Below are 27,433 nucleotides of genomic sequence, written 5' to 3'. Positions count from 1 at the left end.
ACAGGTTCTCCATTCACAACACAGTTGACATTTTCAATGATTCTGCCTATTTTCATTGTCTTTGTCTTTTTATTGCTGACCTTCATACCATATCTATTACAACAGCTATTCAATTTAGTCAGAGAATCTTGCAGACTTGTAGCAGATTTATTTAGAAGTATAACATCATCCGCATAAAGCAAAGAGCTGACATTAACATCTCCAATTTTGATATCAGGTTTAATACCACATTCCTTCATAATGTGATCCATATAGATAATGAATAACAGAGGGGATAATGTACATCCTCGTCTCACACCAGATTTAACATTAAACCATCTTCCTGTATTTCCTTCAATTCTAACTGCTGACTTACAACTCAAATAAAGACTAAGTATTGCTTGATATAATGTCCCATCGACACCATATAACTGCAGCGTATTGAATAGCTTCTCTCTTGGCACTTTGTCATATGCCTTTTCCAAATCGACAAAACTTAAATACAGATCTTTGTTATATTCCCATGCTTTCTCGACTATTTGTCGTCAAGTGAAGATCTGATCCTCACAGCCTCTGTTTGGCCTGAATCCAGCTTGTTCTTCAAGCTTTTCTTCCACAATTCTTCTCAACCGTTTCTCAAGTATACTTGCATAGATCTTGCCAAGAACACTCAGTAGGGAAATACCTCTGTAATTCTCCCATTCAGTTTTATTTCCCTTTTTATATATGGGTACTATGAGAGCTCTACTCCAATCACTATCAACAATAACATAGTCAATGAGACTTTTCTTATTCCTAGCATCTTCTCTCCATGTGAATTTGTGCACATTTTTATGTTGGAACATGGTGTTAGTAATAACCAGTCCATGTCCTGAGCAGAAATCCAACAGATATTTGCTATTATTATTAGCTTTGCTCTTTTCTCCAAATTTTCCCAAAATATTTTTGTATGTCTCACAATCATTTCCTACTCTGCTATTTAGATCCCCAACAAGGACCAACTTTTCCTTTTTCGTTGTGTCAGTTGCTTTTTCTAAAGCCTCAAAAAATTCCTCCACTTCTACCTTAGTAGAACCTTCTGTGGGACCATAGGCACAAAAGTCTCATTGTCCAGTTCCCCATTCTCATATTTGCCCACATTACTCTACTTGAGACCGACTGCCATTCAAGAAGATTAGCCTAGTATTTTGTGTTGAATACTATGGCTACTCCTTCTTTTCCTTGATTGTCATTGCCTGAATATAACATTTTGTATTTATTGCTCGGAAAGATCTCACCAGTTTTGGTCTTTTTTGTTTCAGTCACCCCTATTATGTCGATCTGGTACTTATCTAATTCCTCAGCTAGCTCCATTTCTTTGCCATTCAGGCTTCTTATGTTGATAGTACCAATCATTAGCTCTGGTGATGTTGAGTTGGGGTTTGTTTTCAGATTTGTTCCAGTAACTGACTTTTCGCTGTTTGCCCTGATTCCCTGGCGAAAACAACGGGGGCCTTGTTTAACCGGGCGACGCCCCAGCCGGCATGAAATTTTGTCATGTTGTACCATCATTTTTTATTTTGGTTTAACCAATAAGAATACAATTTGGTCGGCTAAATCCCAAATTGCCAGCCCATCCTCGTTCGTTCAGTATCAAAGTAGATATCCAACAGAGCGCACCACGAGAAGGTGAGGATTGGACATTAGGTCAGAAGCCCTGGTCGGTTCTCCGCATTCCTTTAAAGGCTATGTGGAGGTCTCCTCTCAGTTATACAGCTTTGACCCTTAAGCACCCCCGATTTAAAATAAAGGTAATTGAAATGCCAAAGCAAACTAATAATTATGCTGCTGCAAGAAAGTTTGGCATAACCGAGAAGATGGCAAGAGAATGGAGGAAGAAAGAAGATATTTAAAAAAAAATGCCAAAGAAAAAATGTGTGATGAGAACGGGGATCACCCGATGGCCGCAACTGGAAAATCACATTGCAGAATGGTTATCTTGTTAGAAGAAATATGATTACAGCATATGCACCTAAAAAAATAGTCAAAATTGAATCCGGATGAAATTATAGAATTTCAAGCTACTTCAGGATGGTGTAATTGTTTTATGAACAGACAAAATCTGGTAATATGACAAAACACGAAAATTACTCAAAAACTACCAGCAGATCTTGACCACAAACTTACCAGTTTCCATAAATTTATTATTTAGTTGAGACAAGAAGATAAATTTCTACTGTCAAATATTGGAAATATAGATGAAACTCTTATGAGCTTTGATATGATAAGCAATAAAACAGTGGAGTTGAAAGGCAGTAAGAGTGTGCTAGTTCAAAGTACAGGCCATGAAAAAACAAGGGTTACGGTTGTGTTGCCATGTTTAGCTGATGGAACAAAGTTAAAACTAATGATCATCTTCAAACATAAAACTAAACCTAAGTTAAAATTACCTTCAGGTATTTTTATAAATTTCCACAGAAAAAAAAAAAAAAAAAAAAAGGATGGATGGAAGAAAATGGTGTGAAATTAAGGATAAATAATGTGTGGAACACGTGACTAGGCAGTATAGTGAAGAAACACAGTTTATTAGTATGGGATATGTTTCATAGTCATTTAATTGAGAATACTAAAAGTCTTCTAGAAAAAAAATAACACAAAAATTGCTGTTATACCAGGTAATTTAACTTCTATATTGCAACCACTAGACATCTGCTTGAACAAACCATTTAAAGATCACATGTGAGAAGAGTGGAATAATTGGATGTTGACTGGTGAAAAATCATTTACAAACAGTGGATCTATGCGCGCTGCATCACTTGATATGTTGTGCAATTCAGTGATCAAAGCATGGAATAAAGTAAAAGTAGAGACTGTAATAAAATCATTTAAAAAGTGTGGTATCTCTATCTAATGGATGGTACGGAAGATGATCTGTTGTGGGACACTGATGAGATGAAAACGAAATCAATTCGCCGGATTCGAACTGGGATCCATATGATGATCATTTAAACAATGAATCTGAAGAACTATTTTCAACAGATGAAGAAAATTAACATGAAAATTGAGGTTAATAATTATTATTTGTTTTTTTAAGACTTACATCTATTGTCATATTTTAAATAAATTTATGTAACAAAAAATTAATCTGATTTGTTTATAAACACTGCTTATTTTCTTATATAACGATATATTGTAACTACCTAAATGTTCATCCGAGAAATTAAGCTTCCCTTTTTATATTCGCCGTAAAAGCTGATCCATGATTTTGAGGGGTTTTCTGTAGTATTTGAGAGTCGTCTTATATGCCGACATATATGGTATATGCAGGAGATGGATTATGTTTGAATATAGATGGGCACAGGCATTTGGAGAGACTGTTGTTTTCTGGAAAAGTGAGTGTATCGGGACAGGGTAACTTGAATTGCACATGAGCGTATGATGGAACATAACAGGGAAGGCCTCATGTAGGTGGCTCGAGAAATGAGAGGATGTGTGCTATATTACAGAACCAGGTGAAGTATGAGGGGAATAATAATAATGGCTATAAGAATACTGGCAATGGACTAATTTATTTCTAATGCTAGGAGCATTAGAATTAAAGGGAATGAGTTTGTGGCATTGATTGACTCAGTCTCTGAAAAGATTGTTGGTATATTTTGGCAGGATAGGATAAACGTGGTGGTAGAGTGTTACTCGTGATAACAGATGAATTGTGTGCCCTCTCAGGGTGGAGATTCACAATGGAATCTCCACCCTGAGATTTCACAATGGAGACAACACTCCACTTGAAATTATATGGTGTGAAATAGATGTTTATACAGCAAGTATTTAATGGGATGTTGCTACAGACTAAGGAATAAAACTGGTGAGGAGCAGGAAATGTATTTAACTACTGTATTATAGAATTCATCTCCCTAAGAACTTCAATTATGAATGTTTTACAAACCATCATGAAGTAAATGCTACTATGCATAATAAAAACAATGCATGCTATTGCACAGTGTTTTTATTAAGTGCAATAACAATACCACTTCAGGTTCAGTAACAAAAAAAAGTCCTAACATTTTGCTAAGAGAAATAAATAAATCAATATCTAACAAGTTATCAAAATATAGTAATACTCTTTATTTCTGAAACAGTTGTTTGTTTTACAAATGCTAAAGAAAAATATTTCATCTTTGAAAATCAGATATTGAAAAAAAAGAAAAAAAAAAACAGGACATTCTGGTGTATGAAAAGAATGCATAGGAAAACTGGGACAATTTTTCTGAAAATTTTCCCCAGTTGGAAAAACGTGACTGTCCCTTTTCAAAACAGAATAGATGGGTATACTATCCTAATCAAACCAAATGGTCCAACATTGAACATCTATGAATGCCACATTGTGTTGGAGAGAAGAGCGTTGCTTTTCTAAATACTAGAGAAGTCTGGCATTAACCATTTAATCCAATAGCTTACACAGACAGCTGGTCAGAGAGAGGAGATATTTCAGTAATTGTTAGCTTATGCTGGATCCTTTCCTAGTTTTGGGAATGATAAAAGCAATTCACTAATACCTAGAATCTGAAAACACTCCCTCTGCAAGTATTCTGTTAAGAGAACGTGATTCAAAAAAGATGGAAGATGTTTCATCTCATAATGTATGTCACCAGGACCTACTGCACTTGCATAAGACAGTAAAAGAGGTCTTTTTAGTTCTTCCTTAAAGAACAGCTGATTACAGAGCTCTAGCCCATTGGTAGGAAAGTTGAGCATTGCTGTTTCTCTTGCTGCTTTTTCAGTATTAAAAATTCAGGATACGAATTCTAGCAAAATTTTCTCCCAAAATATCTGCCATAACTTTGGGGTCAACAATACATCTATTATGATCCAAAGTAAACAAACTGTGTGTTCTATATCTAACTTTAATTTTTCATATTTTATCCCATACAATTTCTCAGTGGTGGTTTGATTAATCATCTTCAATTTCCGGATATGTACCTTCAGGCTACTATGACAGCACTATATGATTGAGTTTACATTATTGTTATTAATCTCCTACTAAAAATTTTCCTACAAATTAAGTTTGAGTGTTTGAGTTTGAATATTCCGTCAGGTGGCATGTGATGGTAGGGCTATGTTTGAAGAGCTCCGAAAGCTAAGTTATTTAGTTTTAAAACAAGAGCGTTATCAGATAAAAAATTGTGCTAGAATTAGAGTGTATTGCAGAGTTAATTAGCTTAGCTTAAAAATTTTGTTTTAAATAGTGTTAATTTAATCTTTTAATAAGATATGGTAAGATACATAGTACAGCACATGGCACCAATGCAAAGTAGAACAATGGCATCCAAGTCGTCATCATTGTTTAAAGAATTTAATCAAACGGACAAGGCAGCGCAATGTTTGCAGAATGTATGCTTTGCAGAGAACAAAGCAGCACAATGTTTGCAGAATGTATGCTTTGCAGAGAGCAGCTGGAGTTTGGTTTGAAAGCGATAGTGGTGGGAAAGTGTGCCAAAAATGTCGTTAAAGCGAGGATCAAAAGCGTGTCTCAGGTCGAGAGATTGATGTAGTGGATGAAAGTCAGAATATGATTGAAAATTGTGATGTAATGCAGATAGCATTAAGAGTGAGATTAAATGTGACATGGTTGAAAGTGTCGAACAAGAAAATAGTTTGAATGATATAAAAAATGAAGAGTTAACTGCAATGAGAGAGAGATAGCTCGGTTGCACGGAGTGAAATATAGGGCAAAGCAGCAGCTGGAGCAAACACAAAAATGTCTACTGAATGGATCAGCTAATAACAAAAAGAAATAAGTGTGAGGTAAGAAAAATGATCAGGAGAGGAAAAAAAAATTAACGAGCGAGTGTTATATGGCGATTCAATCATAAAAGGTGATTGATAAGAGTTTGACAAAATCGTGCTTTCCTAGTGCAAAAATTAATAATGTAAGTGAGGCTGTTCAAATTGTGGCAAAATAGCTCATGCTATATTTAGACGACGATTATAGACATCGTTTATTCAAGGAAGCCGCAGTAGTGTTAAAAACTGGCGTAAACCTCAACAGAAACCAGGATACTATTCTTAACAGTTTATGGGAAAACCTCATCCTCTCTCTAAATCCATCTGAACTACAGCTAGCTAGTAATCACATTATGCATTTACAACAAACATGCATGCGTAATAATGATTAAGAACAATAAGTCCACTCAGTCTCTGTCAGGCGAACGTGCAGCCTTAGTTACTAGAGTGTTTACAACGTTTTTAATGTTCCTTTCAATTTGCATTTACTAGTATTTTTTATACTTTTCCATCAATGCCTTGAAAAAGGATTTGGGCTTCCAGTTTCGCTAGCAAACTAGACAGTTTGCTAGCGAAACTGGAAGGCAAAGAATGTTAAAATATTTGTATATGGTCAGTATTAAACAATTAAGTTTTTTATGCGTAAGTGAGGCTATTAGAGCACAAAAGCATAGGGTGAAAGAAATCATTGTAGTGGCCAGAATGAATGATTTAAAAGGAGAAAAGTATGGCAAGAGAGAGGACTTGAAAGAATTACTGGAAGCAGCAGAAGAAAAGAGTGAGAGAGTTCATATAGTGAACTGGAAGCAGCAGAAGAGTGAGAGAGTTCAGATAGTGAGTCTGTTACTGCAGTATGACAGAGTAGAGTTGAGAAGGAAAACCATAATAGCGAATGACTATGTGTAGGTTATGCAGGAGGAGGAGTGTGAAGTTTGTGGATGTGTAGAGTGAGTTTGATGGGTGAAAGGACTTATACAAGGAGGATTGTTTCATCTGAATGGATTTGGTGTTCAGAGACTGGAAAAATTGTTGTTGAATGAAGTGAAAGTGGATGTGCAGAATCAGGGAAACTAGACCTTTAAGGGGCAGGGGAGGGGGGAATGGGTTGGAGAAGCTGTTGATTGGATATGCAGACATCAGTGAGGCAGCTGGGTGTAGGAATGTGTATAATATGACTGAGTTAGTGGTATAGTGGTATGAGGCATCAAGATAAGGGTTGGCCTAGGGGGGCTTTGGCAAATTTACTAATGCCATGAGCATTAGGAACAAGCAGGAGGAATTTTGTCTTGGTTGACTCATCCCAGCCAAAGGTTACTGGCATTAGTGAGACATGGCTAACAGAAGATGATATAGTTAGTGGGATAGAATGTAAAGAGCATAGTGTGTTCAGGAAGGATAGAGAAAAAACAATGGAGGGGGTAGTGTTATTGATAATAGCCAATAAACTGCAGCCAAAGACAAAAAAAGTTTGACTGCAGGACAGTAAAAATAGCACATCTGAAGCCAGCAGAACAAAATATACAGTTGGGCTGCTACAGACCAGGGAATGGAATAGATGATGGAGACAGCAGGCATTGACAAATAGACTCAATGAGTGGAGGACAGGTAATTATTATGGGGGATTTCAACTATAGTAACACTGATTGGAAGGAGGAGAGGACACATGGGAGGAAGGAAATGGATTTTATGCAGTTATTAAGGGTTAATTACCTGAGACAGCATGTAATGGAATATACTAGGGTTCGAGAGTGCTCGATCTAGAAACTGCATCTGAGAACTTACCAACCTGCTAATTCCACATATATCCTGTCTTAAGTGAAAATTCCACATATTTAGCCACCTCCCAGGTCAATACCATATGATCATATGTGCTAATTCCACATATGATCATATGTGGAATTAGCAGGTTGGTAAGTATGACAAGCTAAGGAGATTGCTTGGATCAGTGCCATGGCATATAAAACTGCAAGGGCTGAATCTTGATAGTGCATGGGAAGTGGAAAACGGAGTGTTTGAGGGGGGATAACGGCTGACTGCATGCCTAGAGTCAGGAGAGTAAATCAAGTGGAAGTTAAATGGATGAATAACACCATTAAGCTGGAATTGCAAAAAAAAAAAAAAAAAAAAGAAACAATTGGGGGGGGGGATTTAAGGGGAAAGGTGACCCGCAGACACACGGACAGTACAAGGCACAGGCCAGAAAGGTAACCAGTGTTGTAGGAAAATATTATGAAAGGAAGTTAGCAATGTAGGCTAAAGAGAATCCCAAACAGTTCTTTCAATATGCTGCAAGTAAAAGAAAATACGTAAACGGCAGAATGATTTTAAGGAGTGCCGATGTAGGAAGGTAATTGAATCAGTCAAAATAGAAGAATTACTAAGTGAACACTTTTCAAGAGTATATCATCCAGGAGGTGATATTGCAGGAATGAGGGAATCGATGGTTTATACAGGAACCTGGGATGATTGAAATGAACGTGAATAGCACATTACAAAACCTTAATGTGAACACATCTGTGGAAATGGATGGTATACCAGCTTGAGTTTTACGTGAATGTGAAGCGGCAAAGGAATTGTCGGTGCCCTTGCCCATTTTGTTTAATTCTCAGCTCTAGGTTAGTCCCAAGGGGGGTGGAATGAGGGGAAAATAGTTCCATTTCATAGACTAATGTATCAAATTATCAATCAATCAGCATAGCCTTCTCTTTGCATCTTGATATATTTTGATCTGTTTTTATCTTTTGTAATTCTTTTTCATCCTTCCACCTTTGACATGTATGGGAATAGGCTGGATGATTTCCCTGACAATTGACATTTAGTTTCTTTGCAGAGCACGATTTATTATCATACTCTTTGAGTATGATAATAAATTCCAAAAAAAACCTCCAACATCTGTAATAGCAGGGTACTTTAATTGCCTAACAAGGCAATTAAAGTACCCTGCTATTACAGATGTTGGAGGATTAGGTGCATCAAAAGTAAGGATGATGTTCCTGGTTGGAAAAAGTGACCATTTCTATCTATCAAGATTAAAGATCACGGAGTGACTATAAAACTAGTCACTCCGTGATCTTTAAAGCTCTGAATATATCTCCTCATCAGGAACATCAAGGGAAATCCCTTCTGATATTATCTTCTCTAGAACAGTTTAGTGTTTTATAAGGCATTACTGTAATTGGTATTCCACCCCACCTACAATGTTATTCTGTGTATTGCTGACATGATGTTCCCATGAGAATATTACCAGAATGTAGTTTCTTAACTGTTTTAGGAGATCCTGCCAGTCCTAAATCCATATGACTAAATAAGGGCAACATTTTCCCTATTAGCTTTTCGCCTGTTGCATGAATGATGAGGAAAAACTGGTATATTGATACTGGCATCAAATATTTTTTGTTTCTTACTTCTGTTATCAAATGATGCATCATTTGATAACGTCATCCCCAATCAAGCAATATCAGTGCTTGATTGGGGATGACGGATTTATATCTAAAGGATTTTATGTTCTGAGTTGGAGTTTGCCACCTGCCACAAAGCCATACATGGATGCCCACTATCTGACAAGCAATAAATATACTCAGAAGCAGAATGCCAGAGTTACCCTGGATGATATACCAGCATGGCAGCAAGTATTGGGTCCCATCCCTTAACTGTGGGGTAGGAAACTTACTGCAATACAGTTGAGCTTTGTGCAGAAGCCCACTAGGCGAGTGATCCTGGCCAATGCAAGATTGCCGGTCTTCCGAAGCAGACACCAAATTAGCACAAGCCTACCATGATCCCTCTTTCCAGATGTCCACGCGTTACACCACATGGCAAACATAGAAGCAAGGCATGGGATTCCAGTAGTAGTGGTCTGGAAGACAGGATAGTTAAAAAAAGACTAAGGAGAAGTAGAGTACAGTAAAACAGGAAGGATAGCAAAGAAATTAGGATGAATTAAAAAATTACCAACACTGAGAGTTCACGTCCAGTAATAGTAATGGCTATGTTTTTTTTTTTTTGTTTGTTTGTTTTTGTTATTGTTTAACGGTATGTCTCATTTTTATAAGAATGGTGATGACGTCCAGGTTAAGCAAAATAAAATGTTTCAGAATGCTTGACTATATATTTCAAAATTAATCTACAGTAGATTCAGTTTATAACAGAGGATGAAAAATATACAGTGCCACCTATTGTCGATTGGAATTACTTCACATTTTGGAAACAGCAGCAAGGTATCTTTGAGATTATCTTCATGCAAACAAACTTTTGGCAGAAACAAACATTCTACGAAGATATTAACTAATTAAATTAATTGCATATAATACTATCTACTGGTCGGAAATAAAACTTTTTTTTTTTTTATATTTCTTGATGAAATAACTTGACAGTAAATAACATGATGTTTTAAAATGAACAAAAAGTGTAAATTATGCAAAGAAAATAAGGCAATACATTTTGAATGAGGCCAAAAATTCACTTGACACTTGTCTCTGATAACTTGCCTGTGGCAAAAGGATTTATAGAGCCCTTCACTAAGAAAACCACAATGTGATTTGGTCATCTATGTTGATGACCAAATGGAGCTACAAACTCTTAAGATACCCTAAACAGAAACAAATGTCTCAAACAGAAATCAATGCAACGCAATGTTTAGAACGTAGGTTGTGTAATTTTCCACTATGCTAGTAACCATCTAAAAGCTATGTATAACAATTAATTACATACATTTAATATGCTATATGATTGATGTAATAGCTAATAAGTACTTTCATGCTTGATTTTTTTTTTTTATGTAATACAAGATGTATTCAAGAGTTTCCAGAAACTTTTTTATTGCTACACTTTAGTTTATATATATATATATATATATATATATATATATATATATATACATACTACTCTTAAGGGGTGCTTAAGGGTCAAAGCTGTATAACTGAGAGGAGACCTCCACATAGCCTTTAAAGGAATGCGGAGAACCGACCAGGGCATCTAACCTAATGTCCAATCCTCACCTTCTCGTGGTGCACCCTGTTGGGTATCCACTTGGATAATGAACGAACAAGGATGGGCTGGCAATTTGGGATTTAGCCGACCAAATTGAATTCTTATTGGCTTAAAACAAAATAAAAAATTAAAAAATGATGGTACAACATGACAAAATTTCATGCCGGCCGGGGTGTCGCCCGGTTAAACAAGGCCCCCGTTGTTTTTGCCAGGGAACCAGGGCGAACAGCGAAAAGTCAGCTACTGGAATAAATCTGAAAACAAACCCCAACTCAACATCACCAGAGCTAATGATTGGTACTATCAACATAAGAAACCTGAATGGCAAAAAAATGGAGCTAGCTGAGGAATTAGATAAGTACCAGATCGACATAATAGTGGTGACTAAAACAAAAAAGACCAAATCTAGTGAGATCTTTCTGAGCAAAAAACACAAAATGTTATATTCAGGCAATGACAATCAAGGAAAAGAAGGAGTAGTAATAGTATTAAACACAAAATACAAGGCTAATCTTCTTGAATGGCAGTCAGTCTCAAGTAGAGTAATGTGGGCAAATATGAGAATGGGGAACTGGATAATGAGACTTATTTGTGCCTATGGTCCCACAGAAGGTTCTACTAAGGTAGAAATGGAGAAATTTTTTGAGGCTTTAGAAAAAGCAACTGACACAATGAAAAATGAAATGTTGGTCCTTGTTGGGGAACTAAATAGCAGAGTAGGAAATGATTGTGACACATACAAAAATATTTTGGGAAAATTTGGAGAAAAGAGCAAAGCTAATAATAATGGCAAATATCTGTTGGATTTCTGCTCAGGACATGGACTGGTTATTACTAACACCATGTTCCGACATAAAAATGTGCACAAATTCACATGGAGAGAAGAGGCTAGGAATAAGAAAAGTCTCACTGACTATATTATTGTTGATAGTGATGTTTTCATCCATGTGCAGGACACCAGAGTGTACAGAGGATTTGAAACTGGAAGTGATCACTATTTAGTCTTGAGCAAGATAAAATTGAATTTCATATCGAAAAGAATAACTGGGTCAGAAGTAAAACACTTGACCAAAGACTAGAGACCACAGATATGAGAGTCCTGAGAAAGATTATAGGCATGAACAGATGGCGTCAATGGCAATATCATATTAAAAACGAGGATATTAGGAAAGAACTTGACATTGTCAGCATCCAGGAATGCATTAGCAGAGCTAATCTCAGGTGGTATGGTCACTTAAATAGAATGGGAGAGGAAAGATTAGCAGAACAAGTGTTCTCTGCCAGGTTGGAAGGAAAACGACCCAGAGGAAGACCAAGATATAGGTGGATTGATACGGTACAAAGTGCCTTAGACAATAGAAATATAACATCTGATAATGTTGGAGTCTTGACAAGTAACAGACTGATTTATGGCAGGAATTTGATGATGATGATGATATATACTACTCTCGGGGGACCCTGTACCCCTAGAGAGCGCATCCTGAATAAGTACTGAAAATATACTGAATAAGTTTATTCAGTATATTTGAATAGGTTTACGACCACATGGTCTCGTCGAAGTTCTGGTCGGGAATTTCTTATGTTGGCACTGTTGTAGGAGTTCATATTTCTTTAGGTGTTTGCTTTTTACTTTTCTGAATTCTTTTTTTGCTGCAACTTCGGAGATGTGCTGTAGAACAGTCCATATTTCAGGATTTAACATGTTGATTAGTTCTTGTCTCTCGGGGGACCCTGTAACCCCTAGAGAGCGCGTCCCCTGGGTGGCTGATAGGGGAGCCTACCATGTGTGTATGTGCATGCATGTGCGTGTGTGTATATATGGTGGGGTGGTCTGAATATACTGAATAAAGACTCGTGGACCAACAGGGCCATAAGGGGAAATCATCTTGATTGTAAGGGAAGCGGCACTCCCATGGAGCCCTAGCTGGATCTATCCTCTCCTTCTTCTACTTTTAGGAAGATCCACTTACTTTAATCTTTCTTATAAGGTCTTATCAGCCAACTCTTCTTATTTTATGACCCCCTATGCTATTAGAGTACTCAAGGTCCATGGGGTCTTTTCATTTCTGGCCTTACAACTTGCCCCTCTCTATAAACCTTACTATAATTCTTCTATAATCTGCTCTTTCCCCTTCAATATATCCTATTCTTCCTATGGGTTTAAATTCGGAAGAAGGCTAGTTCAGAAGCCTTAAGGTAGAAGCCCTACCACTGAACTATTCCATCGTCAGGCTAGTCCCCTGACATGGAGAACATAATCCTACTTGTAAGCCGACAGAAAAAGATAATGGGATTGAATCTGTGGGAAATGGCCCTGGAATGGAAAAGGTAAAACACAAATGGAAACAACAAAATATAATACACATAGCAAACTGGAATGTAAGAAGAATAGCATATAAAGAAATAGAATTAGACCAGTTATTAAATGAAAGAAATTTTAAAATAGCAGTAATCACTGAAACAAAAAAGAAATTAAAAGGAACTATGAGAACTGAAAACTTTAATGTGATATACAGTGGATTCGACAGAGACCAAAGAGTACAAGCGGGAGTCATGATTTGGATTCATAACTCCCTTTCAAAACAGTTAAAACATTATAAATTATGGAATGAAAGAATAATAGAAGCTAGAATAAAAATAGATAGATAGAGGCTATTTAACAATAATTGGTTTATATGCCCCAGAAGGAGGAAGAGAACAGGATAATATTGATTTTTATAATCAGCTACAAAACATATAATAAAATAAATAAAAATGATTACATAATTTTTGCAGGAGACTTAAATGCAAGAATTGGAAACACAAAAATTAATAATAATATAGGAATACATGGAGAACATACTCTAAACAGCAATGGTAAAAAATTGATTGACTTTGTAGTTTATAATAACCTAAAAATAATGAATTCCTTCTATAAACAAAGACATACATAAATATACTTGGGCAGCAAGAGGATGGAAATCAATATTAGATTACTTCATATTAAATGAAAAGACAAAAATTTTCACTAGATGTTTGAGTTCACAGAGGATATGAAATAAGCAGTGACCACTTCCTTGTTGAAATAAAATTAAGATTACCACCTAAATGGCTACAAGTAACAAGAACAGAAAGAAAAATTGAAACATTTGTTTATAAAACTAGACTATTGAATGACACAAATGTACAATGGCTATATGAACAAAGAATTAACCAATATCTAGATAAAATAAAACAAAATGAAGAAATAGAAATAGAATGGCTTAATATAAAAATGATACTAAATGCAGCAGAAATGAAAGCTTAGGAAAGACCAAAAAATTCAATAAAAGAAAAAAACTGAAGATCTGGGATGATACAATTAAAGAAATAATCAAAAAGAAACTTATCACAAATGGTTAAGCAGTAAAAGATTAGAAGATGAAATAGAATATAAAAGAATAAGAGCCATAGCTAAAAGAGAAGTCAGAAAAAGACAGAGAATCATGGAATAAATTTGTTTCTAATTTAGAACATCATTTATATAAAATAAGACCCAATGTATATAAGATTTTGAAACACTTAAATGCAGATACCAAAGAAAACATAAAATTAAATGCTGAATTGAAATTAGAAGAATTCCTAAATTACTACACAGAACTGTGGACAGAGAAATATTTTAAAAAAGACAATTGGCAAACAATTAACAAAAATGAAAAGGATATAACTGAAGAAGAATTAGAAATCAGCCTGAAAGAAACAAGAAACGGAAGAAAATCACCTGGAGAAGATAAGCTAGGTTCAGAACTATATAAATACGCAGGAACAAGATTCAAAGAAAGACTCTTATTATTTTTAAATAAAATTTACTCAACTGGTATCCCCTCCCCAATAGAATAGAAAAAAGCAATTGTGATTCCTATCTTTAAGAAAGGTAATAGAGATGACCCTAAAAACTATAGAGGTATCAGTATACTAAATTCCTGTTACAAAATATATAGCAGAATCTTAAATAGCAAACTAATGAAATATTCCAAAAACTTTATTCTAGAAGTACAGAATGGATTTAGAAAAGGACGATCATGTATAGACCCAGCCTTTTGCCTAAAATTAATAATAGAGAAAAGAAGAGAATATAATTTAGAAACACATATTGCATTTATTGACTTTGAAAAAGCATTTGACAAAGTTAAAAGAAACATTATTTAACATATTAAAAGAAAGACAAATACCAAATAACATCCTAAAAGCAATCACAAGTATATATGAAAATAATCAAATACAAATAAGATTAAATCACGAGCTATCATATAAAAGAGAGATAAACCAAGGGGTCCGACAGGGATGTCCCCTCTCAGCAACTCTTTTTAATATCTACTTAAATGAAATAATAATAAAATGGAATAAAAATTTACATCAAGGAATTAAACTTTCTCCTACAGTTAACTTAAACACTCTCCTCTTTGCTGACGACCAACTAATAATTACAAATTCTGAAGATAACTTACAGAAAGCTATTTTAGATCTAAATGAGATATCCAAAGATTATGGTATGATAATATCAACAGGAAAATCAAAAACTATGGCCTTTAAAGGACACGATCCAGCAAAAACTAAAATAGTAATAGATAACAAGATCTTAGAACAGGTGAATTCATTTAACTACCTAGGATGTATGATCACATATGAAAATGAAAAAGATATAAACATAAAAATTGCAAAATATTTAAAAATAACAGGTGTAATTAACTCTATATTTAAACCAAACCTAGTTCAAAAACAAACCAGGCTAAAAGTGTACAATACATTAGCCCTACCGGTCTTAATGTATGGAAGCGAAATTTGGACAATAAAACAAAAAAGACAAAGATTAACAACAGCAGAAATGAAGTTTATGAGAAAAACTGCAAAGTATACCCTATTTGATCACAAAAGAAACGAAGATATTATGAAAGAATTAAACCAAGAACCAGTAATAGAAAAAATTAAAAAATATAAACATAAATGGATGGAACACGTTCAAAGAATGAAAACAGAAAGATTACCAAAACAAGCCTTAAAGTACAAATCATTAGGAAAAAGAAAACCAGGACGTCCTCTTAAACAATTCAACGATGACTTCTAAGGCCGGAAAAAGCCATGCTAGGCCTAAATCCTTGATACGTGTGACGATGACGATATATATACTAGGGGGCTCTTAGACGATATATATACTAGGGGGCTTTAAGACTTGACACTCAGGGTAGCCCCTGAGTGTCAAGTCTTAAAGCCCCCCCCCCGAGTTCCGGACTGGTAGGCCGGTTCTCCTCGAATTCCAAATAATTATCATCATTTAAATGACTGTTCTCAACTACTCTCATGCCACAAAAAAAAAAGTACAATCATCAGTTAAGTTGCATATGATACTTGACTAGAAATTATATGCAGGTTTGAAGAATCCTATATATCAAAGTATAAGCATAAGCATGAAGTAATTCATGACCAGCCCTTATACATAAAAGCTGTTGACTTCAGATCAACTGCTTTAATTGATTATTCTATGTTATTCCATACTGCAAAAACATTACGAAAGGATCACTATCCAAACCCGTTTCAACCGTTATTGATGTCTCATGAGTGGGAGCGAGACCCAAGAAGATAGAAAGGTTACTTCACACTTAAGCTTGGGTATAAGATTAAAACAAGAATGTAATTTCTTGTTAAGTAAAATACACTGTAACCAAGTGGAAAAATGTTCCAAATCAGATAAATTATCTTCCATTTACTATTAAACAGAAGAAAAAAAAAAGAAACTTGATATATGTTGCCTAGTCAATGAAAGCAGAGCATACTAATATTTTGAAGGTAACTGTATGTTTAATAGTCTGATCATAACGAGCATGTGTTGAGTATAATTTTTTACAAATATCGCTTACAGTGTAGCAACAGAAATGGTGTTAGAAATGCACTTGTCCTTACAGGACATGTATTAAAGATCATAAACAAGAATTTCAAGCTTACGCAATTATAAGTTTTTAAGGGTTTAGTGAATATAAAACTAACAGAGAGACCAAGCAACTCACCGGATTTAAATCCAATTGAGAATTGCTAGTGCGTATTAAAACATCAAGTGGTCTTGAAGAAACCTGTAATGAGATAAGAATTAATGTAATTTATTAAAGAAACAGATCATCATATTAATTAAAGGAAGAGTGAATATATATTAAATAAAAGTACCATATATGTCAGCATATAAGACTGTATTTGAAGTTTAAAAAAATGGCTGAAACATAAGAAATCATTTTATATTCAGCATATACAATGTGAACCTTTGAATTTTCAACAGAAAACATTGTCAAATGATTATGCAGTAACATACCATGTGACAGATGTTTCTCAATCCTTTGAATGGTTAATATACTGATATATTAGCACATTAGTATATTTTGTATATAAATATTTGTATTTATATACATATCCACACGGTTAGCCTAGTGGCTATGCACTTCGCAACCATATGCCTGGGGAAGGAGTGTCCTAGGTTCGATTCCTGTTGGTGATGTGAGGAGCTGAAGGATCTTCCTCAGCCATAGCCAAGTTAGCCAGTCTTGGGCGTGGACAGCAGGGTTTTTTCCCCAGTTTATTCTGGGGTTTTTCATCCCGCATAGCAGGCAAACTGGCCTTGAGAACTTAACACTACAGGCCATAGGATACACCGGGGCATAGGGCTAACCACCTTATCCTGTAAACGGAGTGAGGTCTGATGATCACTGGACCCTCGACACCGCAAGGTAAAAGAGGGTATAAAGAAGATGATGATGATGATATTTGTATTTAATAAGTGTATTCAGTGGGACAAGAATGTAATTTTTTCATTTAAATCCTAATGAAACCTTTCTGGTGATTGCATGAATTACAATATATGAAATGTAGACTAGTAGAGCAAATAATTAACACAAATAATTTTACTGATAATCTCATACAGGAAGAAGCCCATAAATTGCAATAAAGAAAATATCAGAAGTGACCGCTATGCCCACATTATATTAAAGTAAAAGTAATGTGTAAGAAACAATCATCAGTAAGTGTAAAATTTGAACCCACAGTAGACAGTATTGGTTCTCCTACTTATAAAGTTGCCAAACACTTAGCTAAAGAGCTGTCTCTTATTAGTCACTTCTCATATAAAAAATAACGTGCACTTCAAATCTTGCTAGTCAGATATGATCCTCAGGGACAATGAACATATTCACTAATATATCCTTAAAAGAAACCTCAGATCTCATGGAGACTCTATTCCCAAAACACATTAGCCTTTTTCACATTCACCATGCCCTGTGGCTATCTTTCTTGACAGCTATGCCCCCCCCCCCACCTTCTTCCTGTTCCAATTGTAACATGGAACATTTTGAAAACATAGTCATGAATTATGCCCCCTCTCAAACTATGCTGATGTGTTCTCCATTAGACCACACAGTGTGGATACATTAAAAGCATTTTTAACACACCTCACCTAAGCTCCCCCCCCCACCTCTCTGCCAATCTTAACATGGAACATTTTTAAAACAAGGCCCAAAATTCTGCCCCCTCTCAAACTCACAATATGGCTATTTAAGAGTGCATAGTGCATTAGTGCTCCTCTTAATTGGCCCAATGTAATTAATTGTAGAATAATTTGAATATTTTAATTTATCAATTAATATAATTTTAAATATAGAAAACATAGGTCAAATGAACAACAGCTATGCTTCACATATGCCATTAACATGAGAAGCACAAAGGGTTTATGCTTTGTGGTGAGATTAAATTAATATTCACAAATACTAGATTGAGACGCAGATAATTTGAATTTTGATACGATTTTTAAATACAGCCATATAATATGCACAGAAATCGGAAAAAGTAATCACATTTGGAAATTATTATTTTTCTGGATTGAACAAAAGAAAGGCTGAAATAACTTGTTTTACTTAATTATTTATAAACAAGTTCCAACCTCCTTTGATTATAATCATACAATCCTTGAAAGCTCTGACAGAAAATGGGACATTCAGCAGATTGTCAACACTGTTTCCCATTGTAAATATGAGCAAAAATTATAAATTATTTATAAAAAATTTATATTAAAAACTTGTCTATATCAGTGTCCTAAACACATCAGTTCACACTTCACACATGCAATCAATTGGATTGGTTGACACAATAACAGCTATTGATTTCTGGGTGCTATTGTGCAGTGGAGACCCTGCCTTGGCTTCTGGATGGTTTAAAAAACCGCTGGAACACTAAAAATTTGACCCACTCTCCATTTGTATATCTGTGTTGAAAAGTGTCCTTTTCATGAAGCATTAGTATACTCTATTTAATTTTAGGAATTATGCAAAGCCAGGAAACAATTAGGGGTCTTTAACAGGAATAAATGCAAAAATATAATATCAGTGATATTGCTATTCCAAGGGTGTGCACTGCACACCCATGGAATAGCACCCTGAATATATGCCCCTAATGTCCATCTATGTTATAATATACTCAATTCCAGGATTACAGACCATGCCATAGCTACAGATCACTAGATCCATGGCATGGTCTGTAACCCCTCTCACTTATAGTAATACATTCAAATCAGAGAGACTATTTCTGGAATCTGTCACAACATTTCCCAAACTTAAACAAATTCAGCTACATCGCATTGCTAAAAATCTGGGAGACCATTTTGAGACCTTTAGCAAGTGTCCCTCACCATATCTATAGAGGATGCCAGTTAGCACTGTAGGTGCATGCCTTTTACAATCAGTGTGTTGTCATCCTACCAGTGTGGCTACATGAATGCTCACTGTATTTCTTTATGCCCATGAAGATGCCACCAAGGCAAAATACTGGCTTAATTTAATTAGCTAAATATTTTAGTTAATTATTAGCTTTAGACATCTGTTCCTCCCCCCCAATAAACATCAACATGAGTGACAACAATACCTAGTTTAATAACAAGTATCACAATAGAAAAAAAAAAATAACAATGGACTAATCTGCAAAAAGTAATCAGTCTTAGAGTAGTATATTCTGGATATGACTAAACTGGAAAGCATTCAGTGTAAATAATTATCTTAAAAGACAGTAATGAAGAAAGATGAAATTTTATAGGAGGAAGATAAACTGAAATTACTTTTTTGTCATATATCATCAGACAGAGAAATAACGGAACAAACAAAACAGGTCATATGCTAGGAGTATACCTGTAAGATAACTTTGTGACTGAATCAAGGGCATGAGTGGCTGCCAGGGTTAGGCTATATGAATTATTTGGAATTAGCACTGAGACAACTGTCGGTGCTGATTCACACTATAGCCATGAGGCAAGTGTACTATGTCAACTGCATGTGTTTACCAGTCAGTCTATTTTGTGTGAAGAAAACCCAGCTATCTCCTGGGTTTTTTTTTCAAGGAAGCTGGCTACCTTGAAAAAAAATATATATATATATTCCTAGTGTCCTACAGGATTCATATCCAAGTCTTTCCAGGTCAAGGACATGTGTCATTCTCTCAAATGTATCCAGATACCTGATTGTTTATACTCTATTTTAACAGAGAACCTTTACCTCCCATCACTATATTATTAAACCTTGCACTGTACCTAAGATATATGTAAAATAATTATTTGAGATTAGCACCGAGACAACTGTCGGTGCTGATTCACACTATAGTCATGAGGCAAGTGTACTATTGTCAACTGCATGTGTTTACCACCCAGTTTATTTTTTGTGTGTATTTATTATGCTGTCACTAATAAATACACACAAAAAATATAATAAATAAAAAATACTATTTTTTATTTTTATAGATCAGACAATCCATCGCAATTACCAAAGAACAGTCAACAATAGTTATACCACCATGATGATATGGATAATTTTAATTATGGATAGAGACTGGAAGGAGGAGACGGCATCTAGGAACAAAGCAAATGATTTGGAGTGTTTGAAGGCCAACTATCTTAGGCATTATGTAACAGAGAGCACATGAGAATCTAAGGTCTTGGATTTAAATATCTCATTAGAGGATTTATTGTAAATGGAATGCAAATCTTCCTCCAGTTAGTGAAAGTGACCATGGAGTGCAGTGGTGGCCGATGAAAATTTTAAATGGGGGTGCTGCATATACAAAATAAAAATAAATAAATTATTTTTTCCTAATCAGTAACCAATTTATTAATAAATAAATTTACATATTAAAAAATTGCTTTATTAAAAATATTTGACCCTCACCATGAACAAACACCAATAATAAAAGTTTCGTATCTCACAGAAATAATATGCACAAGCATACGATAATCTGCCCAAACGAGCAGTGTTGGAATCACTTGTAACATGTAATGACAAGCGTAAACGAATATCAGCGAGTCTAGCTGCAATTGCTGTGATAATTCTCACACTGCATTAGATTACAGTGCATTTGTTTCGTGTAATGATAATCGAAAAAATATAATTATTTTCATATTTTCAACATTGACACTCGTCATAATTCAGCCTTATATCTATAATAAATAAATAATTATATGTTATTTTAACAAAATAAAATAAGATTTACAAAAAAATAGTTCGACCTCGCCATGAACATGCACCATTAATAAAAGTTTCGTATCTCACAGAAATAACGTGTGCAAACATACGATACACTGCCCAAACGAGCAGTGTCAGAATCACTTGTAACGTGCAATGAGAAGTGCAAATGAATATCGGCAAGTCTAGCTGCATTGGCCGAATGTAATAATTCTGACACTGCATTAGATCGCAGTGCATTTGTTTCGTAATCTAAAGCGTTAACACAACAATTCCAATTATTAACTTTTCAATCAATGTCAAAACATAAGCTGTAACCTTCAACATGTTGTATTGCATTTATATAATGTTGTAAGCATTGTTTTTATTTATAAACACAAACAAAATTTAATTTTTTCCTTGGGTGCTGCAGTGTCGCACTGCTTATGTACAAGCCGCCACGGATGGAGTGACCACTTTCATCGATCCTTTCATGAAGTGATCACTTTTATCCATTCTCACAATGTCCTTTTATGGTCAGCCATATAAGGACATCCATGACAAAGGTATATATATAGAGAGAGAGAGAACTATAAAGCTGGTGATGATGACAAACTCAATAGATTGCTTGCTTGCAGCTATATCAAGGAATGAGAAAATGGATGGAAAGGAGAACATTGCTGCTTGGGCCATGCTCAGGAAATATCTGGCAGAGGCAATGTCTGAATGCATTCCAAAGATCAGAAATTAAATAAAGTAGGTGTGAAATGGAGGAACAAAGAGGTGACACATACAAGAAGACATAGATGCAGCACAAGATGAGTAGAAATAATCAGTTGCAGGAGGAATACAAAAGAACAGGCAAGAAAGGTGACTCACTTGGTAAGGGTAACAAAAGCACAATATGAAAAGAAGTTAGCTAATAAGGTAAAAAAAATCGGAAGGCATTCTTTCAATATGTGGCCAGCAGAAAAAATTATTAGTGAAGGATGATACTGGTTAGTGAAAATGGTAGAATGATAACACAGTCCTATGCAATTTTTGCTGACTTTTATATGAGACTTGTTTTTTACTAATTTGGGTGCACTGATTTCAAATATTATTATTATTGTTCCGGGCAACTCCAAGGAGTCGACAGACTCATCGAGGGAGACCCTAACTTCATGTCAAGAACAACTATTCGACAGTGACACAGTATCTATCATACCTTGCCTTGAACTCATTCACGGTCGTAGCACCCACAAAAGACTCTGGAAGCTTATTCCACTCATTCACCACTCTCAAAGTAAAAAACCTAGCTCTAACACCCTTGTCAACCACGCCCTTGCCCAGCTTCCATGCATGGCCATAGTGCTCCCACGACCAGTCATATTTTCAAAAATATCTTCTGGATCAATCTTATAGAAACCCTTCAGTAATTTGAATGTCTCAATCATATCAACCTCCTTCGCCTATCGTACAATCTCTGCAACCCACAAATCTTCAACCTATTCTCATAAGGTTCATTCCACAGACCTGCTATCATCTTGGTCACTCGTCTCTGGATCCTCTCCACTTCCTCCCCATCACGAAGAAACCCTGGTGCCCAGAACTGGGCACAGTAGTCCAGATGGGGTCTTATCAAGGCTCGATACAGAGGAACAACAACTTGTTTGTCTCTGCATGTTAAAGTATTTTTCAGAAACAAGTGATGAGCTAATTTAATCACTTTTGCAATGTGCCCCCTAAAGTTCAATTCCCTATCCACCAACACTTCCAAATCCCTGGCCTCATCAATCTCCTGGAGTACGGTTCCACCAATGCGATATACTGCTGCTATTCTTTTCACTCCAAAGTGGATAACCTTACACTTTGCCACATTAAATTGACATCCATTTTTCCTAGCCCAGTCCTCCAAACTATCCAAACCATCCTGTAAAATTTTGACATCCTGTGCACTCACAATTGCTCTACCCAACTTTGCATCATCAGCAAACAAGTGAACACTTCCTCTCAAATCCTTTCCTATATCATTGATGAACAAATTGAAAAGCAGTGGTCCAAGAACAGAGCCCTGCGGCACACCACTAGTCACAAGCCGTCTTTTAGACTCCACTCCTGAATAAACCACTCTCTGGTATCTCTCCTTCAACCACCCTCCAATCCATCTCACCAACCCTATATCTATCCCCATCTGCTCCAGTTTACTGATTAGGGTTCCATGTGGTATCCTGTCAAAGGCCTTTGCAAGGTCCAGTAGTATCACTGTAAACCCATTACCCCTATCCAGTTCAGCTGTCACTGTGATATAAAACGTGAGCAAGTTACTGAGGCATGATCTACCCTTCACAAAACCATGTTGTCCCCCATACAATATCCCATTTTCATCTATCCAATCCTGTATTCTTTTCTTGACTAATTTCTCTAAGACCTTGACAATGATTCCTGATATGCTAATCGGTCGGTAATTTACAACAGCAGTCTTGGAACCACCTTTATGCAGTGGAACTATTTCCCCCCCTCTTTCCACCCCCTCGGGACTAACCCAGACCCGAGACTCAAATTAAACAAAATGGTCAAGGGTACTGACAATTCTTTAGTTGCTTCTCGTACACGAGCTGGTATACCATCCAATCCCACAGATGTATTGACATTCAGGTTATGCAATACACTACTCACCTCGACTTCATTCACCACAATTCCTGTATAATCTACTGGTTTATTCGTTTCTGCAATGTCACCACCTGGTTGATATATACTTGCAAAGTGCTCACTCAGTAACTCAACTATATCAACTGATTCAGTTACCTCCCTACCATCGGCATTCTTTAAAATCATTCTGCCATGTACATTTTTCCTTTTACTTGCTACATATCTAAAAAACTGTTTAGGATTCTCTTTAGCCTGCATAGCCAATGTTCTTTCGTAATCCTTTTTTGCTTTTCTTACCACACTCGTTGCCCTTCTGGCCTGCACTTTATACCGTTCATGTGCCTGCCGGTCACCTTTCTCCTTAAATTCCCTCCATAGTTGTTTCTTTTTTTGCAGCTCAAGCTTAATGGTGTTATTCATCCATTTAACCCCTACTTGATTTATTATTCGGACTCTAGGTATACAGACAGCCACTGCTTCATGCAAACACTTCTTAACTGCCTCCCATGCACTATCAACTTCTAGTCCTTGCAGTTGTACATGCCATGGCACTGAACCAATCAAACTCCTAAGCTTGTCATACTTTCCAGCCCGATAATTCCACATGTACCCTGTCTTAATTGAAAATTCCGCACCTTTAGCCACCTCCCAAGTCAAGACCCTATGATCACTGTCACCCACCAATTGGTGGCAATGTGGTCATATTTGTTACAGCCAAATCCTCAGATGTAATTACTAGGTCAAGCACTCTCCGACCCCTAGTATTTTCCATTACATACTGTCACAGATAGTTATCCCTTAATAACCGCATAAAATCCAATTCCTTCCTCCCGTGTGTCCTCTCCTCACTCCAATCAATGCAACCATAATTGAAATCTCCCATAATAATTACCCTCCTTCCATATCAAACCCATTTTTCTCTATCACGTCAGGTTTTTCCTCTATGGCATTTTCTTTTTGCTAATTTGCAAGTTTTTGATAGTTTTAAGGAGGCAGTACTATTTAGATTATCAAAAAAAAATCGATTTTTTAATATTATTTTCTGAAAGTATGTACTTTTAAAAATCTGTTCCTAACTTTTTATCAAGAAATTCGAAAAATTCCGAAGATATAGCCTATTATTCAAAGCGGTGTGCAGATCAGAATCGGAGCACTCACCGCTCTCGCTTGTTAGTAAACGAATAAATGCGTAAGAACCTGTAACGGCACGTACTGGCGCTTTGAATGCGAGAGAGGCCGATAATTAGTTACATAACTACATAACAATATTCATTAAAAATTAAAAGAATATTTATAAAAAAATAACAATTTTACTTACACATGAGTTTGAATGAATAAATTTTTGTTTGTAGCAATTTCTGCTGTGTGTTCTGTTTTGGTAATCCCTTTGAATACTCCAACAGTAGTCGGCCATCATGTGAGAATCCCATCTTCCTTGGTACCGATCTTCCATAGTTTTTAAGTCTTGATGAAATCTTTCGCCTTGTTCATCGCTTACAGCACCTAAATTCTCAGGATATCTATCAAGATGACTGTATAGGAAATGAAGCTTTATGCTCATGTTGCAACCTAGGCACTGGAAATTTTCAAGCATTGTTTCCACTACATCTTTGTAATTGCATGCTTTTTTGTTTCCAAGAAAATTATTCGCAACCATCGTAAATGAAGTCCAGGCCTCTTTTTCAATTTCATTCATAGAGTTGATGAAATTTGGGTCTCTCATTAAAGTTCTAATTTGCGGTCCATCAAATACACCGGCTTTAATTTTTTCATAACTAAGTCGTGGAAATTTTTCACATATGTATTGGAAACAGTCACCTTGTAAATCTAAAGCTTTAACATAATGCTTCATAAGACCTAGTTTGATGTGTAGAGGTGGAAAAATTATTTTTTCTCTGTCGATTAAAGGTTGATTTATAACATTCTGTTCTCCAACATTTAAGGATATTCTAAGAGGCCAACGTTTCTGACTCCAGTGTTGGTTTCTAGCTCGACTATCCCAGAAGCATAGAAAACACGGAAACTTTGTATATCCTCTTTGAAAGCCAAGTAAAAAGTTCACCATTTTAAGATCCACACAGATGATCCAGTTATGGTCTGTATATTTTAATAACTTCAGAACCTTTTTAATGTCCTGATATGTTTCCTTTAAGTGGACTGAATAGCCAATAGGAATTGAGCCATATACATTCCCATTGTGTAGTAAGACACACTTAACACTTCTGCTTGAACTGTCGATAAATAAAATCCACTCATTTGGATGATATTGTACAACACTCATTTCAGTTAGTAAACCTGACACATTGTTACAGTAAACAAACCCACACTCGTGTTTAAAATATTGTACAAGATTACTTTCCCTGCTACGATAAAAAGTTATCTTCGTATCATGCTCCAGTAAGTTTTTTTCATTTAATCTCGAAGCTAACAATTCCGATGATTCCTTTGATAGGCCCAAATCTCTTACTAGGTCATTCAATTCCGCTTGAGTAAAACATTGCTGTTCAGAAATAAAAATTAAATTTTCATTGTCTAAATCAACATCCGGGTCTTGCTCCTCAAGAACATCTGGCATATCCCGATCATGCTTGTTCTCAAGTAAAGGAAGTTCTTTATAAATTGGTACGGCTATTTCACTGGAATGAGCAACTGGCCAAATTGCTGAGTCGAGATTTGGATACACAATTTTTTTCTTATTCTTCTTATTATAATCAGAAGTCTGAACTAAACAAAAATAGCAATCATCTACGTGATTTTTCGGTTCACGCTAAATCATTGGAATGCCAAAAGCTAATTTTTGGCGTTTTCCCTTACTCTACTGTCGTAAATTTTCTACACATGACTTACACACTTTATTTAGAGCCCATGAATTGTCTTGATCTGCAAGTTTTATGTCAAAGTACGCAAAGTACACTTTCTTAACGAAATCAGTGATATTTGTCCTTTGACTGGGAACAGTAGAGCTGCCACAAATGTAGCAGAAGGAATCTACACTATTGACACATTTTCAAGTAGTAGACGTGATGTATTTTCTTCACTGCCGACTAACATGCAATTAACAAGACAAAAGAAAACAAGAGACTTTATTGAAACGTTATAAACGCTCATCATACTTTCACAATCGATTAACGATTGACTGATTTCGATCATTCTTTGTCCACTATGATGCATATAGCATTCATTTGTTTTAGGCAGTTGTCATCGCCTACTTTTCATCACCTAAATGCATTAGGTTGGTTATCGGCCTCTCTTGCATTCAAAGCGCCAGTACGTGCCGTTGCAGGTTCTTAAGCATTTATTCGTTTACTAGCAAGCGAGAGCGGCGAGCGCTCCAATTCTGATCTGCGCACCGCTTTGAATAATAGGCTATATCTTCGGGAATTTTTCGAATGTCTTGATAAAAAGTTAGGAACAGATTTTTAAAAGTACATACTTTTAGAAAATAATATTAAAAAATCGATTTTTTTGATCCTCTAAATAGTACTGCCTCCTTAAAACTATCAAAAACTTACAAATTAGCAAAAAGAAAATGCCATAGAGGAAAAACCTGACGTGATAGAGAAAAATGGGTTTGATATTTGAAATCAGCGCACCTAAAT

At 35.7% G+C, this 27,433-nt stretch overlaps 1 protein-coding gene across 1 annotated transcript in view; it reads right to left on the bottom strand.

Annotated features, from left to right (window-relative positions):
- POSH (SH3 domain containing ring finger posh) overlaps positions 1-27,433 on the bottom strand; it is a 552,023-nt gene that overhangs the window by 473,837 nt on the left and 50,753 nt on the right. Inside the window, exon 2 of the mRNA XM_090395956.1 lies at positions 16,752-16,814. Within this exon, the coding sequence (XP_090252082.1) occupies positions 16,752-16,814 (63 nt within the window). The remainder of the gene's footprint in view (positions 1-16,751; positions 16,815-27,433) is intronic.

Source organism: Typopeltis vanoorti, chromosome 7 (assembly GCF_054136105.1).
Source record: "Typopeltis vanoorti isolate ZY-2024b chromosome 7, IOZ_Tvanoo_1.0, whole genome shotgun sequence".
Classification (NCBI taxonomy): Eukaryota; Metazoa; Arthropoda; class Arachnida; order Uropygi; family Thelyphonidae; genus Typopeltis; species Typopeltis vanoorti.
Note: the sequence above shows the minus strand (reverse complement) of the source record. Positions and strands in the feature narration are given on the sequence as shown.